Raw genomic sequence first — 13,687 nt, 5'->3', positions numbered from 1 at the left:
GTTTCTGATCAACATAGCCTACAAATCTCATCTGCTGACTTCCCCATATGATACAAATGCTATTTGTACCGACACTGCCTTGTCAGCAGTCTCACCATCACCCGAAACTCAGCTTTAGCAGTTTTCTAGTGTTGGTCGGTGAAATCATCACGTATTTCTTTGACTGAGTAGGTCAAGGAGTATTTCTTTAGAGGGTTATTCTTTTGTTCAACTCCCATTGTTCAACCGCTGCCTTATATTGGAATTTTCCAAGCCGACAGAAGTCTAGAAGGTGTTAACCTTGATGCTCTTTTTCCAAGTTCATCGGCTCTTTCATTTCCTTCAACATTCCTTCATTCATTGCTGTATCCCGTTACTGGGAATGAATCTACAAAAAGACATATGAAAAAAGAACAGACTTATTATTTCTTAGGGCTGATTGCGACTGTGTGTCCTCCTGTGAGTGAAGAGACCCAACCGTGACCTACAGATCCTTCCACACTCCGGGCATGGATAGTCACCAACCAGATCTGGCCGCCGCTGTATCCTTCTCGAGTCTTCATTATAACTGTGTACCAAAGACCTCAACTGTGACCTGTCTAACGCTAGTTGTTACCAGTTATGACTGGCATTAACTGATTTTAGGGATTCATGTAGTGTATCCTTAAACCGCTTATACTGGCCTCCTGGTTTCCGGGCTCCCTCTGTGAATTCGCCATACAGAAGATCTATTTTGGGGAGTCTTGTGTCTTGCATCCTTAGAATGTGGCCGCTCTATCACAATCATCAAGCGGCGATGGCGGGTGCACGCGGAATTTGTTGCTCTCGATGTTCAGAGAAAATTGATAGATATAAAGATTCAATACTTTGCGTAAATTGTGAAAGAAGTTATCATATCGAATGTGTCAAGATATCAGTGGAAGATTTCAGCCGAATTCGTCAAGATGGAAGTGTTAGTGAGTGGAGATGCAATGATTGCTCCCAGTCAAAGAGTACAATGGAGATCATGAAGCAATCGTCAGACTCTGCTGGATTTCTAGTTACCAAGGAAGAATTGCTAAATTTGAAATTGGAGATAGTGAGTGATATTACTTCAGTCTTCAAAAATGAGTTAAAGGACTTGAGGAAATTGGTTAATTCGCAAAATAAACAAATTGCCGATTTAAAAAAGGAGATTGATAATCTCAGAAATGATAAAGTTGTTATCAGAGCGGGACATGTGGATACTCCGTATGTCCCACCCGCTCGGAATGCCGTATGTGAGTCATTCCTAACTGAAACAGAAGGTAAACAAACCGAGCTACGAAATTCTAACCAGATTGTCGATATTGACACATTAAAGACAGCCGAAGCGGAAAATTCAGGTTTGACATCAGCCAGCAATAACAACCCAAATATAAACAAAGGAGATTTGACAGAATTTACAGAAAGAGAAGATCTTGCAACGAAGTGGACAACAGTGACAAGAAGGGAAAGAAAAACAAAGAAAAGCAGTGAATCTGAATCGACTCGAAATACAGTACATAGGAAAACAAGAAGGAGTATTTTATGCACCGGAGACAATAAACTAGACGATAAGATAAAAGGCGCCATTAGGAGAAAATGGATTTACGTGGGAAGAATTGCCGGTTCTGATGTAACAGCTCAAGATGTGAGGAACTTCCTTTCGAATCTTCCTGGATATGAAACAATTGAAATAAATAAATTAACAACGAAAGGTACAAACTCGGCTTTCAGTATTGGAGTGCCTGAAGGTGAGTTGTATGAAAAACTTAACGATCCTACTTTCTGGCCTAGTGGTGTAACACTGAGAGAATTCAACTTTACAAATTTTTTTCGAAAACCATTAAATTCAATAAAGTGAAGAAAAATATTGAACTTTGTCTCTTTCACCAGAATATCCAGGCCATTAGTACTTCACATTTTAAGCTTGAACAGACTTTAATAAAACATAACTTCGATTTTTTATGTATTACCGAACATTGGCAGGACAGGGAGGAGATAATGAACTACATTCCTGAAGGATATAAGTTAACATCAGAATATAGCAGAGAGAAAGGTCATCATGGAGGCTGTGCTATCATCGTCAAAGAAGAATTCCATTATTCAGAGAGAATTGACTTTAAGACTTTCAGTGATTTCGGATCTATCGAGTGCTGTGCCACACTTGTGACAGTCAGCTCTGAGAAGAAGTTGCTGATAATCTGTGTATATCGGCCTACCACCCGGCCCCTAAGTAAAATCGAGGTTTTCTTCGAAAAATTTAATGGAATTCTTGACCAGTGCCTCATGGAAAATATTCCCTTTATAATTGCAGGGGATTTCAATGTTAATATTTTGTCCTCCACAGATGAGACTAATATATTTCTATCTATTCTAGAAACATACAATCTGACGGTGACTAATCGTGAGCCCACTCGTATAACTCCACACTCGGCCACCTGCCTTGATAATGTAATATCTAATCTGGAGGGCACTACAACTGTCCAGGAAGAGCATATGGCTGATCACTCGGGGCTTAAATTCATTTTTCAGAATGGACCATTACCTCTTGAGTCAGTAGTGAAGAAAAAGGTGAGAATATTTAATGACAACACACACCAACATTTTGAATGTCTACTCAAGAAGGCGGACTGGTCTAGTGTTTACCTTCTGCCAGAAAATAATGTGGATGAAATGTGGAATTCCTTTTCCGAAATTTTCGGCATGATTTATAGTATTGCTTTTCCGGTGAGGACAGTAAACAGGTGCAAGAAAAACAAATTTCAGAACTCTCCAGAGGTTAAATCATGGAAGCGGTTAGCGGATGCTCTGTTTGTGGTTTCTAGGTATAGACCCGACATGATGGAAAATTATAGATATGCAAAATACAGATACGATAAAGCAATTATTTATAATAAACAATTTCATTATAGGAGGATCATTGATGGAGCTGATAATAAATCGAGCGCAGTCTGGAATGTCATAAGGCAGATAACCAAGAAGAAGAGGACATCTGATGCCAAACTCCCAGCGCTAAGCGAAGAAGGTAATCTGGCGGAGGCTGCAGATGCATTCAATAGATTCTTTACGAATCTCCCACCGAGACAAACTGGAGGCCCAGAGGTCAATGTTAACAGCGCTATTCCAGAACGAACACATAAATCCCTCTATCTATTCGACGTTACTGAATCAGAAATATTGTCAGTTGTAAAAAATATGAAGAACAAGAATAGTTGTGGTCATGATGGTGTCCCTATGACTGTAATCAAACGACATATTTCAAATATTTTAAGACCTCTTTGTTATATAATCAACTGTTCTTTCAGGGGCGGCATTTTTCCGGATTCTTTCAAGCTATCACTGGTTAAACCCTGTTATAAGAAAGGTGACATAAATTTACTCTCCAACTATAGACCAATCTGCTTAACTACAGCATTTGCTAAGATTTTCGAGAAAGTACTTGCCAAGCGAATTCTGAAGTTCTTCCAAAAATTTGAAATTTTATCTAGGAAACAACATGGTTTCATCCCGGGGCGCGGCACTGAGACTGCCATTTTCGAGGTCCTATGGCAGATTACACTCACTCTCGAGCGAGGAGAGATACCAGCAGGACTCTTTGTTGACCTATCCAAAGCATTTGATTATGTTGACCATAGACGCCTGCTAATGAAGCTGGAGAGATTTGGTATTAGGGGGTTACCACTCAAGCTTTTTGAAAGCTATCTTGGCAACAGAAGACAGGCTGTCGTTTTGGACTCGCCTGGGGGGCGGCATATGTCATCTGAGGCCTCTGTTCTGGAGGGTATCTTTCAAGGCACAATATTGGGGCCGATCCTGTTTGTGGTCTATATCGATGATCTACCCACAAGGATTCAGGATGAGAATTTCGTGGTTGATGTGCCGGTGCGTCGGGATGCTTGCTTGTTTGCGGATGATACAAATGTCATAGTGAGTGGTGACAATATTGAGACCCTATCAGAAAACATACGAGAAACAATGCAGCGTATTCAGGGTTGGTGCACGGAAAACAAGTTGAATCTGAATGCAGACAAAACCAACATTGTCATATTTTCTAACATTAGAACTAATCTATTATTTCCAGAGAAGATTACACTTGGTGATGGTGAGGTTCCTGTTAATCAGAATACCAAACTGCTAGGCGTGATGATTGAAAGTAATCTGGGATGGACGTTGCACTGTGATGCCTTAGTATCCAGGTTGAATTCCGTCATTTATACGTTCAAGATATTGAGAGATCAAGTCGATGTGGATACCTTAAAAACGGTATACTTCGCAAATTTCCAGTCTCTGCTGGCTTATGGGCTCATATTCTGGGGAGGTGGATCACAGGAGGAACGTGTATTCATTGTACAGAAAAAGGCACTGCGGACAATGTTTAGAATGAGCTACAGGACATCATGTAGGAACATTTTTAAAGCGCAGAATATTATGACTCTTCCCGGCCTTTATATATACAGAACCATGCTTTTTATGCACAAAAATAAGAATTACTTTCAGGATTTTGAAAACACGAATAATACAAGGAGAAAGTTCGCATACTTCTTTCCCACTCATAAGTTATCTCTCACCGAACATAATCCTATGTACACAGCAATAAAACTTTTTAACTTTCTCCCGAAACACATAAGGGACATTAAGGAATACACTACTTTTCGTAAATCACTTCACCGACTCATCATGAATATTGAACCTTACTCGATTTCTGAATTTAAGTGCGCCTGTGAGCGCTGAAGCAGATTTTCTTGTTCTCTGGAGTCTATCAAGCTATGTAATGTTTTCTTTTGACTTGTTTTCTCTTTATTGTCGTGATGATAATTTGGAAAATAAATGCATATTATTATTATTATTATTATTATCTGAGTCGGGCCCTCGTTACTTGAGTCTCAATTGTTGTACAACTCGCGCGTTGCAAGACTTCTGCATTCGAAACTTTGTGGAACCATCTGATGTGCATTATCTGTCTTAGATGATGTTGTTGCGTTTGTTCAAGCTGTTTAATATATCTCCTGTAGGGCGTCCAGCTTTCGCTTCCGTAAAGAAGCGTTGGGAGGACGACTGCCTTGTAAACAGGTGTCTTGGTCGTCGGATTGAGGTCGTGATTTTGAAACACTCTGACCTTTAGCTTCCAGAATGCCCTAGTAGAGGAGAGTTCCTCTGAATTGGACAGCCCATGAACCGGACGCTACAGTTTTCTACTACACTCGATATTAATTTAACATCCTTCACGTAAATTCCATTCCCATTCGCAACAAAACGCGAGCTACAGGGTCAGCCATTTCCCAAGAGATCTCGATCGATGTTTCGAAAATGGGATTTACGTAAAGGATGCTAAATTACTATCGAGTGTAGTAGAAAACTGTAGCGTCCGGTTCATGGGCTGTCCAATTCAAAGGAACTCTCCCCTACCCATACTAGAGTCAATTTATTGCCTCTGGCCAGTTGCTTGATGTTATTACGGCAGTACCATGTCAGCAGAGATACCTTTCAGTGTGGATTTGGTAAATAATCGATCGAAATTTAAAAGATACCTCTTGAAAAATCAGTCCAACTTTGAGGATCTTTGAAACAGAAACAGTAAGTCCAAAATATATGCGTTTGGTCTCAATTGACGCAAAATTCAATGCTCTGCATGTTTCATATCTTTCATATCACTCTCCAAACCACTGCTTTTGATGGTTTTCAGTCAGTTTGGTAATGGTGCCAGTATCCTTATAACGATTTATGGTGCGATACACAAACATTCTATTCAACTTGAATTGATGAGTTAATTTCCTCAGCAAATAACCTCTCTTGGAACCTCATTCAGTTGATACTATTCCATTGTCCTTCTCAAGAACCTCATTAAAAAATCGCAGAACTTTCCATCAACCATAAAAATTCTCTCTGAATCTGAAAGAGACTTCTCCGGACTCAACCTACCCGAAAGATCCCCCGAACTGATACTAATTAAACCAATCAAACACCCCATGCATCAACTTCTCCGCACTACCTCACCCCCCCACTCTTCGTCGCCAAATTTCCTGACCGAAAAACTTCCGTAATTTTCTTTATTGCGGATCATGGACAACGGAGGAATTTAAACTGGAGCCGCATGTCTGGGCCCGGACGGCATTCTTGAATATCTCCTAATTAAAAATCTTCAAAAGTGTCACCGCCACATTTCCCTTGGCGAAAACTTGCCGCGAAACTTTTTTCATCTAGTTACATCAGCGACAGATTGTGTCGTCTTCTGGAGAGAGACGGTCGAGGCTGTGGTCCGGGATAATGTATCATCCCGGTTGATGAGGTGTGGTTTGTTCGCCCCCGATCCTGGCGGCTCAGCAGACATTCCGTATTCCGGAGTTAGATGATGCTAAATGATAAAAATAAAAGTTGTCGACGGAAATTTATATTCTGTCGCCGGCGGTGAATTGCGATCGTTTGGGATTGTTAGAGGTGCCGCATCGTGGTTCCTTCCAGGGTGGGAGATACAGGGTGAATTTTGAGTTGTGAATGATGCGGCACATTTAAAATAGCAAAGAAACTTGTGGACACACCGTTGACAAATCAGGAAGCTTTTCTGCTCTCCCTGTATATGTGCATATTACCAAACAGGAGAATAGTGATGATCTGGACAGTCTTCTTTTCGAAGCTTGTTCAAAATCCGAGTTGTTCATATTATTTTAAATCAATGCAGTTGTCTGTTACCAATTAATTGAGGTGGAGATGGTGGTGTAAAAACATTTACTGTATATCATTCTCCTTCATAAAATGAATAAGTTACCCGTATGGAGCAAATACAGTAATAAATACAGATACTAACAACATCTATAAAGTGGGAGTGACATTATTCAACTTTAAACAGAGATAATATAAAGTAGTTCAAATGAGTAGTCACTTGAAGTTAGGCTCTGAGAAAGTTCAATAAATTCATTATTAACACAACGTTTACAATGACACAGCAATCGATGATTCCGGGAGCCTTTTTATTCCGTCAGAAAAACAGAAGGCTCAGTTTAAATAATGATACAGGCCAAGAGGTGAAAACTTTATTCATATTCATGTGAGAAAACGAGAAAGGTTGGAAAATCTAGTTGGGGAATGAAATTCAATGAAATATATACTCCTAAAAAGGCACATAAATGAGTGGACTCAAGTGAACAATTGAGCCGTACTAGGAACATCAATCTGATTTTTATGATACACACGCAGACACATTTCACACACAATAAAATCATGAAGAGAACATGAAAATGGAGTAATTAATAAATTGAGAAGACTGACCTTTTGCGTAGAACTAGTTAGCACAAGAAATTAACAAAATTCGAGGTTAACACAATGAAAAGTTGATTCATCAACGTGAATAATGAGACTTTGAGAAAATAATTAAAAGAAATAACATTTGGAACTAGTCAGTGGCGTAAACAAGAGCAAGGTCGGAGGGGACATCGCTCAATTTTCAACAAGGCTTGATTTTTTTTTAAATGATGAGACCAGATGAGACTTTTTGACAGTTTAATGATTGTTTATAATCCGTATTCATTTCTAGCAAAGTCTGTCGAGCTGCCTCAGCGCTTTGAGGTTTCTTTTCCTTGTCCAAGTTTTTGCAGTTACCCCTTTTTTTCAAACGTGATTGCTAGTGTAATTAGCGCCTATTATTGAGAAGCGTTGTTCTGTCTTATGCGAAAGGCTGAAAACAGCTTCGAAAAACTTTATCAGACAGTAGCCTGACTGCTGGTGTGCAAGCACCTGGGAAGTTGAGAAGGAAATTCAGCATTTCATGAAAACTGTTAGAAGATAATGTGAACAATAGAATGAGACATCCTAAATTGCCCATCAACAGCTTTCAGTATTGGAAGAACCGTGAGATTATCATAGGTGGAAACGAAATAATAATTTCAGTTCCCTTCAATACTTGAAAGTATTCGACCATAAAATAAATCATTCCTCTAATGATTCACATAAACCATTAAAATTCGTATATCTCGTGACTGAAAATACCTAATGGAGACCGCCAAAATGGAACCGTAAGATAATTAACACCTTTATGTAGTATCATTACCACTTTGTTTTTCATTTAGAACATAAAAAAGGCGTTTCCATTCTCTCTACTTATGGTAATCGATTAACGGAAATACTATTAATTACGATAGTTCTCAACGAACATCTGATAAACCAAACGAAGAAATAATTATGGGGAAATGCGTGAATACTACATGTGATAGTGCTGAAAATGGCTTCTGGTTTTTCCATCGAATTATGTGTTTCAGATTTTGCATAAAGGTGTGAAAAGCTTGTTTTGTTTCACGTAAATGAGTCTACAGTATATAACCTGTAAACATTCGGAGAATAGGGAATACTCCTTCTGACGAAAATGATGTATTTCTTATGAAATATACTTGAAACGTCACATTTTGAAATAACCATTTCAACCGTTTCCCAAAAAAAAATTATTTTGAGCACTCAAAAATGAAAAATAAAAATGGATATTTGAAGTTTAAAGCGTTTTGTGAGAATTTCACAAGTTGGCAACATCCACTGAAATATGCCTTGATAATAAAGGACAACAAATGCATTATCTTGATGAGATAGACAAAGATGTCTATGAAGTCTGCGACGAACGAGGAAGGTCGTAAAATTTTATGGGATTTTTATGGCCGGTTGCAGTTGAAGCTCGCCAGTAAGTAGGCGCCGGTAGATCAACAGCTGTTGTTTTATGAACAAGCTGATCGGACATTGTTCTTTTCATGGTCTTGTATGCGCTGTTGCAAAATCGTAAACTCCGCACAAAGCGATTTAAATTTTAAAACCCCATATTTGAAGGTTGATTTTGAATAGTTTCCGCGGTGAATTTAGAAAAATCATGAATGAAACTCATAATTATTCAGTTTAAACTTGCATATGCAGTAATAACCCAAATTGAGGAGAATTCCCTATTCAGAGAGTGATTATTTTAATTTTCATTTTACCGTAGGATTTTCACAGATACTTATATCATTGAAAAAAGTTGCTTATTGAAAACTGCGTGATTTTTTACCAAGAATATACAGTTTTTACTGGTTACAAAATTATGATTCACTGTCGACATATGGGTGGTTCGATGTGGCCGACCCATAGTACACAGTGAGCTTAATTCAATTCTCCAAAAAACCCCTTCTATTAGTGTTATTCCCACGGCTTTCTTTGATCTTGAACTGAGAAACCTTCTGAAATTACCCAAATGATGACAACAAAGTGTGAGTCTGCTTTTTTCATCGAGGTATATGCCTTACAAAAAGGTGTGGTTCAAAAACGTACCCTTCATTTACCAACCCTCTCTATCGCTAAAAATTCCAATTAAATTTTCCGCATGGGTTCGATTTTTCTTCTTCGCCCAGTTTCAGCAGAAGGTAACACATAAATTATGAATTATTTTCCAATTCGATGCCCCCCTAACCGACACCACTCAATTCTGCCTCAACACAGTTTTCCAGCATTGAAAGCCATTATCTCAGATATGCGTCAAAGGGGAGCGGAAGTGTGAGTGCAAACGGGTGTTTTTTGCCTGTTTGTCGGACGAATATGAGCTCATTTTACGACTGAAGTTCGGATATAATTCAGAATTTTCATTTAAAGTATTCACTGTGGAAAATTAGTTTACTCATTCGAATGGAGCGGGGAAATTTCATCTTGAAAGTGCATTTGGAAAGCTGAAAATATTGCTACGTGAGGGTGTGCTTCAGTTGCCAACTCCACATTCGGGAAAAAAACCATTATATACAACTTTAACATACAGGATATTCTCTGGTTGCAGTCGGAAACTTCGGGGAAATAAAAGTGGCGGTTTAGTTCGAGAAAGTTTGTGGGAACCTGAAAGAAGAAGAAAACCCGCACACCTTAGTTCTCTCCATCAACTTATATGGAACGCCATTGAAACCCGGAATACCTCGCTGTACAGGATGATTCACGAGGAACTCAGATAAATATCGAATGAGCATCGAGAAGTGTGGTTCATTGGTATTGAACAGTGTGATTGGCCTGGTCAGCTTAATTTTCCAGACATGAATTGCATAGTGCATGTCTTAACAGCTTTCTAATTAATGCTCTATTAGATATTTAAAGCAATAAGGAATTCTCCTCAATTGGGGTTATGACTGCATATACAAGTTTGAACTGAATAATTATGAGTTTCATTCATGATTTTTTCAAATTCACCTCGGAAACTATTCAAAATCATCCTTCGAATATGGGGTTTTAAAATTTAAATCGCTTTGTGCGGAGTTTACGATTTGGCAACAGCGCATACAAGACAATGAAAAGAACAATGTCCGATCAGTTTGTTTATAAAATAATAGCTGTTGATCTACAAGCGCGTACTTACTGGCGAGCTTCAACTGCAACCGGCCATAAAAATCCCATAAAATTTTACGACCTTCCTCGTTCGTCGCAGACTTCATAGACAGCCATCTTTGTCTATCTCATCAAGATAATGTATTTGTTGTCCTTTACTATCAAGACATATTTCATTCGATGTTGCCAGCTTGCGCAAATCTCACAAACGCTCTACTTTAAATACCCATTTTTTATTTTCATTTTTGAGTGCTTAAAATAATTTTTTTTGGGAAACGGTTAAAATGATTATTTGAAAATGTGACGTTTCAAAGATATTTCATAAAAAATACATCATTTTCGTCAGAAGGAGTATTCCCTATTGGTCCCAAGTGTTTCATCGAAAGCAAATAGGGTGAGTCTTTGACTCCTACAAATATATTTTCGCAGTAGATTCCTGAGGTCAGAAGAAACAATTTTTTCTTGTGCCTTTTTTCCGAATCAGCTCGGTTTAAAAGATACAGGCTGTCAAATAACAGTAAAAAAATGTTATTTTTAGTTCTATCTCACCAACGGTTTTATCGAATGGAATTAATTCCGGAATATTGTTTTTCATTCATTTGATGAATCTTTTTCGAACACAAGATATCACCCACGTCTTCCAGTACTCTCATTATGACCATTACGTACCATAAAAATACCAAATATTCAAAGAACCCAACTCTTGAAACTAAGTTGGACGCTATCTAATGAACATTTGAACGTTTTGTAAAATTAATGTGTTCTTCATATTCTTTCGATCAATGCGCTGTTTTCGAGTAATTTGATAAATTATAAAGTATCCGTCAAATTAGAAAAATTGGGTACTTTGGCTGAATACAACTCTGTTTGGAAGATCCACAGAAGTGTAGCGTCACAGATTTAGCTAGTTATTCGGAAGGTTATTTTGCTTTTTCAGGAGTGGCACAGCTCATTATATATATTCTTTTGAATGTCAGCAATACATTTTTAGTTATCAAGCAATATAGCATATGTATGAGTTTTAGCAGAGGTTAACGGGGTACCATACAATTTGGAGTATGATACAAGAGCTTAGGGAAAAACCTCAGTAAAAAATCCCTGTTTCCCCGTGAGTAGTGTAGTGATGACAAATTTGTTTACAGAATAAGCTTCTAATACTGAAGGGCTTCTTTTCCATTGACATAAAAATTTCTTTATCTTCTTTCCATTTCGAAATAATATCTGAAACAAGAAAACAGAGCAGAAAACGAGAAAAAAAGTCAACAATAAAGCTTTCATCCAAACTTATTCTAAGACTTGATGATGACTGAAGAAAAAAATAAATAATCATGGGAGGAATATCATCTGCATCAAAAATCTTCTGCTGATCTTGGTGGAGGATCACCCTCGTCGTTAGATATGCCTTCAGTACCTACTCAAATTAATAAAAGCCAAATGTTGCTTTTGACTGGGAGGGTCTTTCGACCAGGTCCAGTCTTCTAAGTGATGATTCTTCTAATCTTCAGTTGTTTGAGGAACACTACAGGATCCTCATGTTGGGGAATCATCTCCCATAGATATACCAGTGGTTATTCAGTAGAAAATTGAAAAAACGGGGAAGAAATTCGAAAAACTTAAAATGGATATATCTTTTTCTCAGTGCCGAATCAGAAGAAATTGTTTCTTTCGACCTCAAGAATCTTCTGTTGAAATATCTGTACGAGTCAAAGAATCACCCTGTATAACTCAACGTTCCCTCACATGAAGATTGAAAAACAAGTGAAAACTCACTGTGATACTCATAACTCAGGCCATCATTTTGAATCAATAAACCAAAGTGATACTGAAGTTGAGCTTCGACGGAGTCTACCACGTCTTGAATTTGATATTTTTGTTCACTCGGGAGGGGAAAACCCTCGGATCGAATATTCTTCACCGTGAAAAAAAAACATGACATTATATTGCGTCTCAGGCCTTTCAATGAGACAAGATTACTCATACATCTTTCTGGGGCAATATCGCGCCAATATTGAATTTTTTCCTGACGCTGGATCCATTCAGGAGATTTCCCTGTCGCACAGGTCTACCGAACGATATTAAATTTTCAAGTTGAGGTAAACTTTCCGTCAATATGAAAAAGTTCATATTTTGTTGCGCCAGTCGGGAAGTTAGATTGCAGACAAGAGTTCGGGTAATCTACATATTTCCTATCGGGGACAAACTTCCCTCGGCAAAGAATTATGAAATATGACGCTAAATGGGATAACATCTAACATGTTTTCTGCCTGGACCGAAAAGTTTCTGCCATATTAATGACATGCCTGTTTACCCTGCTGAATTTCGTCCGATATTATTAATGTCGAATTGAGTTTTTCGTATTCCACGTTGGTTTCTTGTTTATCAAAAACTCTCCCAAATGTACCAAGTGATTCACTTTACTGAAACTTGTTTGGGTTCACTACCTGAAATTTTCAATTATCGAATTATTGGAAAATCGGATTGAAAGGAAAATTTTTTGAAGGAAAACTATCAATTTTTTTTCAACCGGAGGATGTCCGGATTTCAACTCATCAGTACAGTGTAGTGTTAGATATTACACTGTACTGAAGAGTGGAGACAATGATCCCGAAACTGAGTTACACTTGTGTTCAGATGCAAAGAAATATGTTATTAATACCTGTAATAGTAATAATTCTACCGAAATGAGACTCAATACATACTCACAAAAAATACTGCACCAAAAAGAAAGTATGATCAACTACTGGTTAGCTGTGAACTCAACCCATCATAGATCATCATATACGAATTGAGTCACTTATTATTTTGCACTAACGAATAGCAGGAATAACCTCAAAGTTTACCTATTTCTGCGATTTCTATTGTAACGTGCAACAGAAATCAGTCGTTTTTTTTTTGGTGTTGTAGAGGGAAAATCTGCAAGTCAGACGAACCACCCTCTCCTGAGGGGGAACAAGTGTGGGGATTCTCACTCTCCTGAGCTAGAAACCCACTAAAAACCCTTAACTGCTTCTTGAATATTGGTTCCGGGCATTTTCCTATAAACCGTTCATCTCTTAGTCGGTTTTCTTCTCGCACACTATCATGCTGGGATTTATGTGCTTATTCTCTATAGGGTAACACTTTATTGGATTTTTCAATAAGTTTATGTTCTTATTTTAATCTCTTCTTAATTGATCACTTGGTCTCCTTCGGTAAATTCCTTTTGTCTTCCTCTGGGTCGTAGTCCACTAGTCTCCTGAGTTCTTGATTCGGATGGTTTTTCGCTGTTTCGAATAATTTCTCTGCTTTTCTGTTCATGAATTTCGTTATGGTTTCCCATTTTAGGTCCCTTTAAATCTGCCTATTCCTGACAAACCAAGGTGCATCTATTGCACACCGTAGCAGCTTGTTTTCAGTG

General features: G+C 38.1%; 2 protein-coding genes across 2 annotated transcripts in view; both read left to right on the top strand.

The window, feature by feature from the left end:
• The window catches only part of LOC123309928 (protein O-mannosyl-transferase TMTC2), a 188,352-nt gene that overhangs the window by 108,349 nt on the left and 66,316 nt on the right, over nt 1-13,687 (top strand). The window lies entirely within an intron of this gene.
• Nucleotides 1,066-3,032, top strand: LOC123309929. The gene is made up of 2 exons (XM_044893238.1): nt 1,066-2,553; nt 2,895-3,032. The coding sequence occupies exons 1-2, from the start codon at nt 1,984-1,986 to the stop codon at nt 2,904-2,906; spliced, it is 582 nt and encodes a 193-aa protein (XP_044749173.1). The 5' UTR covers nt 1,066-1,983; the 3' UTR covers nt 2,907-3,032.

Source organism: Coccinella septempunctata, chromosome 3 (assembly GCF_907165205.1).
Source record: "Coccinella septempunctata chromosome 3, icCocSept1.1, whole genome shotgun sequence".
Classification (NCBI taxonomy): Eukaryota; Metazoa; Arthropoda; class Insecta; order Coleoptera; family Coccinellidae; genus Coccinella; species Coccinella septempunctata.
This window is presented reverse-complemented; position numbering and strand designations above follow the sequence as displayed.

Bases quoted from the DNA above. Each gene is read 5' to 3' on its own strand.
- LOC123309929 (XM_044893238.1), top strand. From the start codon at position 1,984: ATGAACTACATTCCTGAAGGATATAAGTTAACATCAGAATATAGCAGA.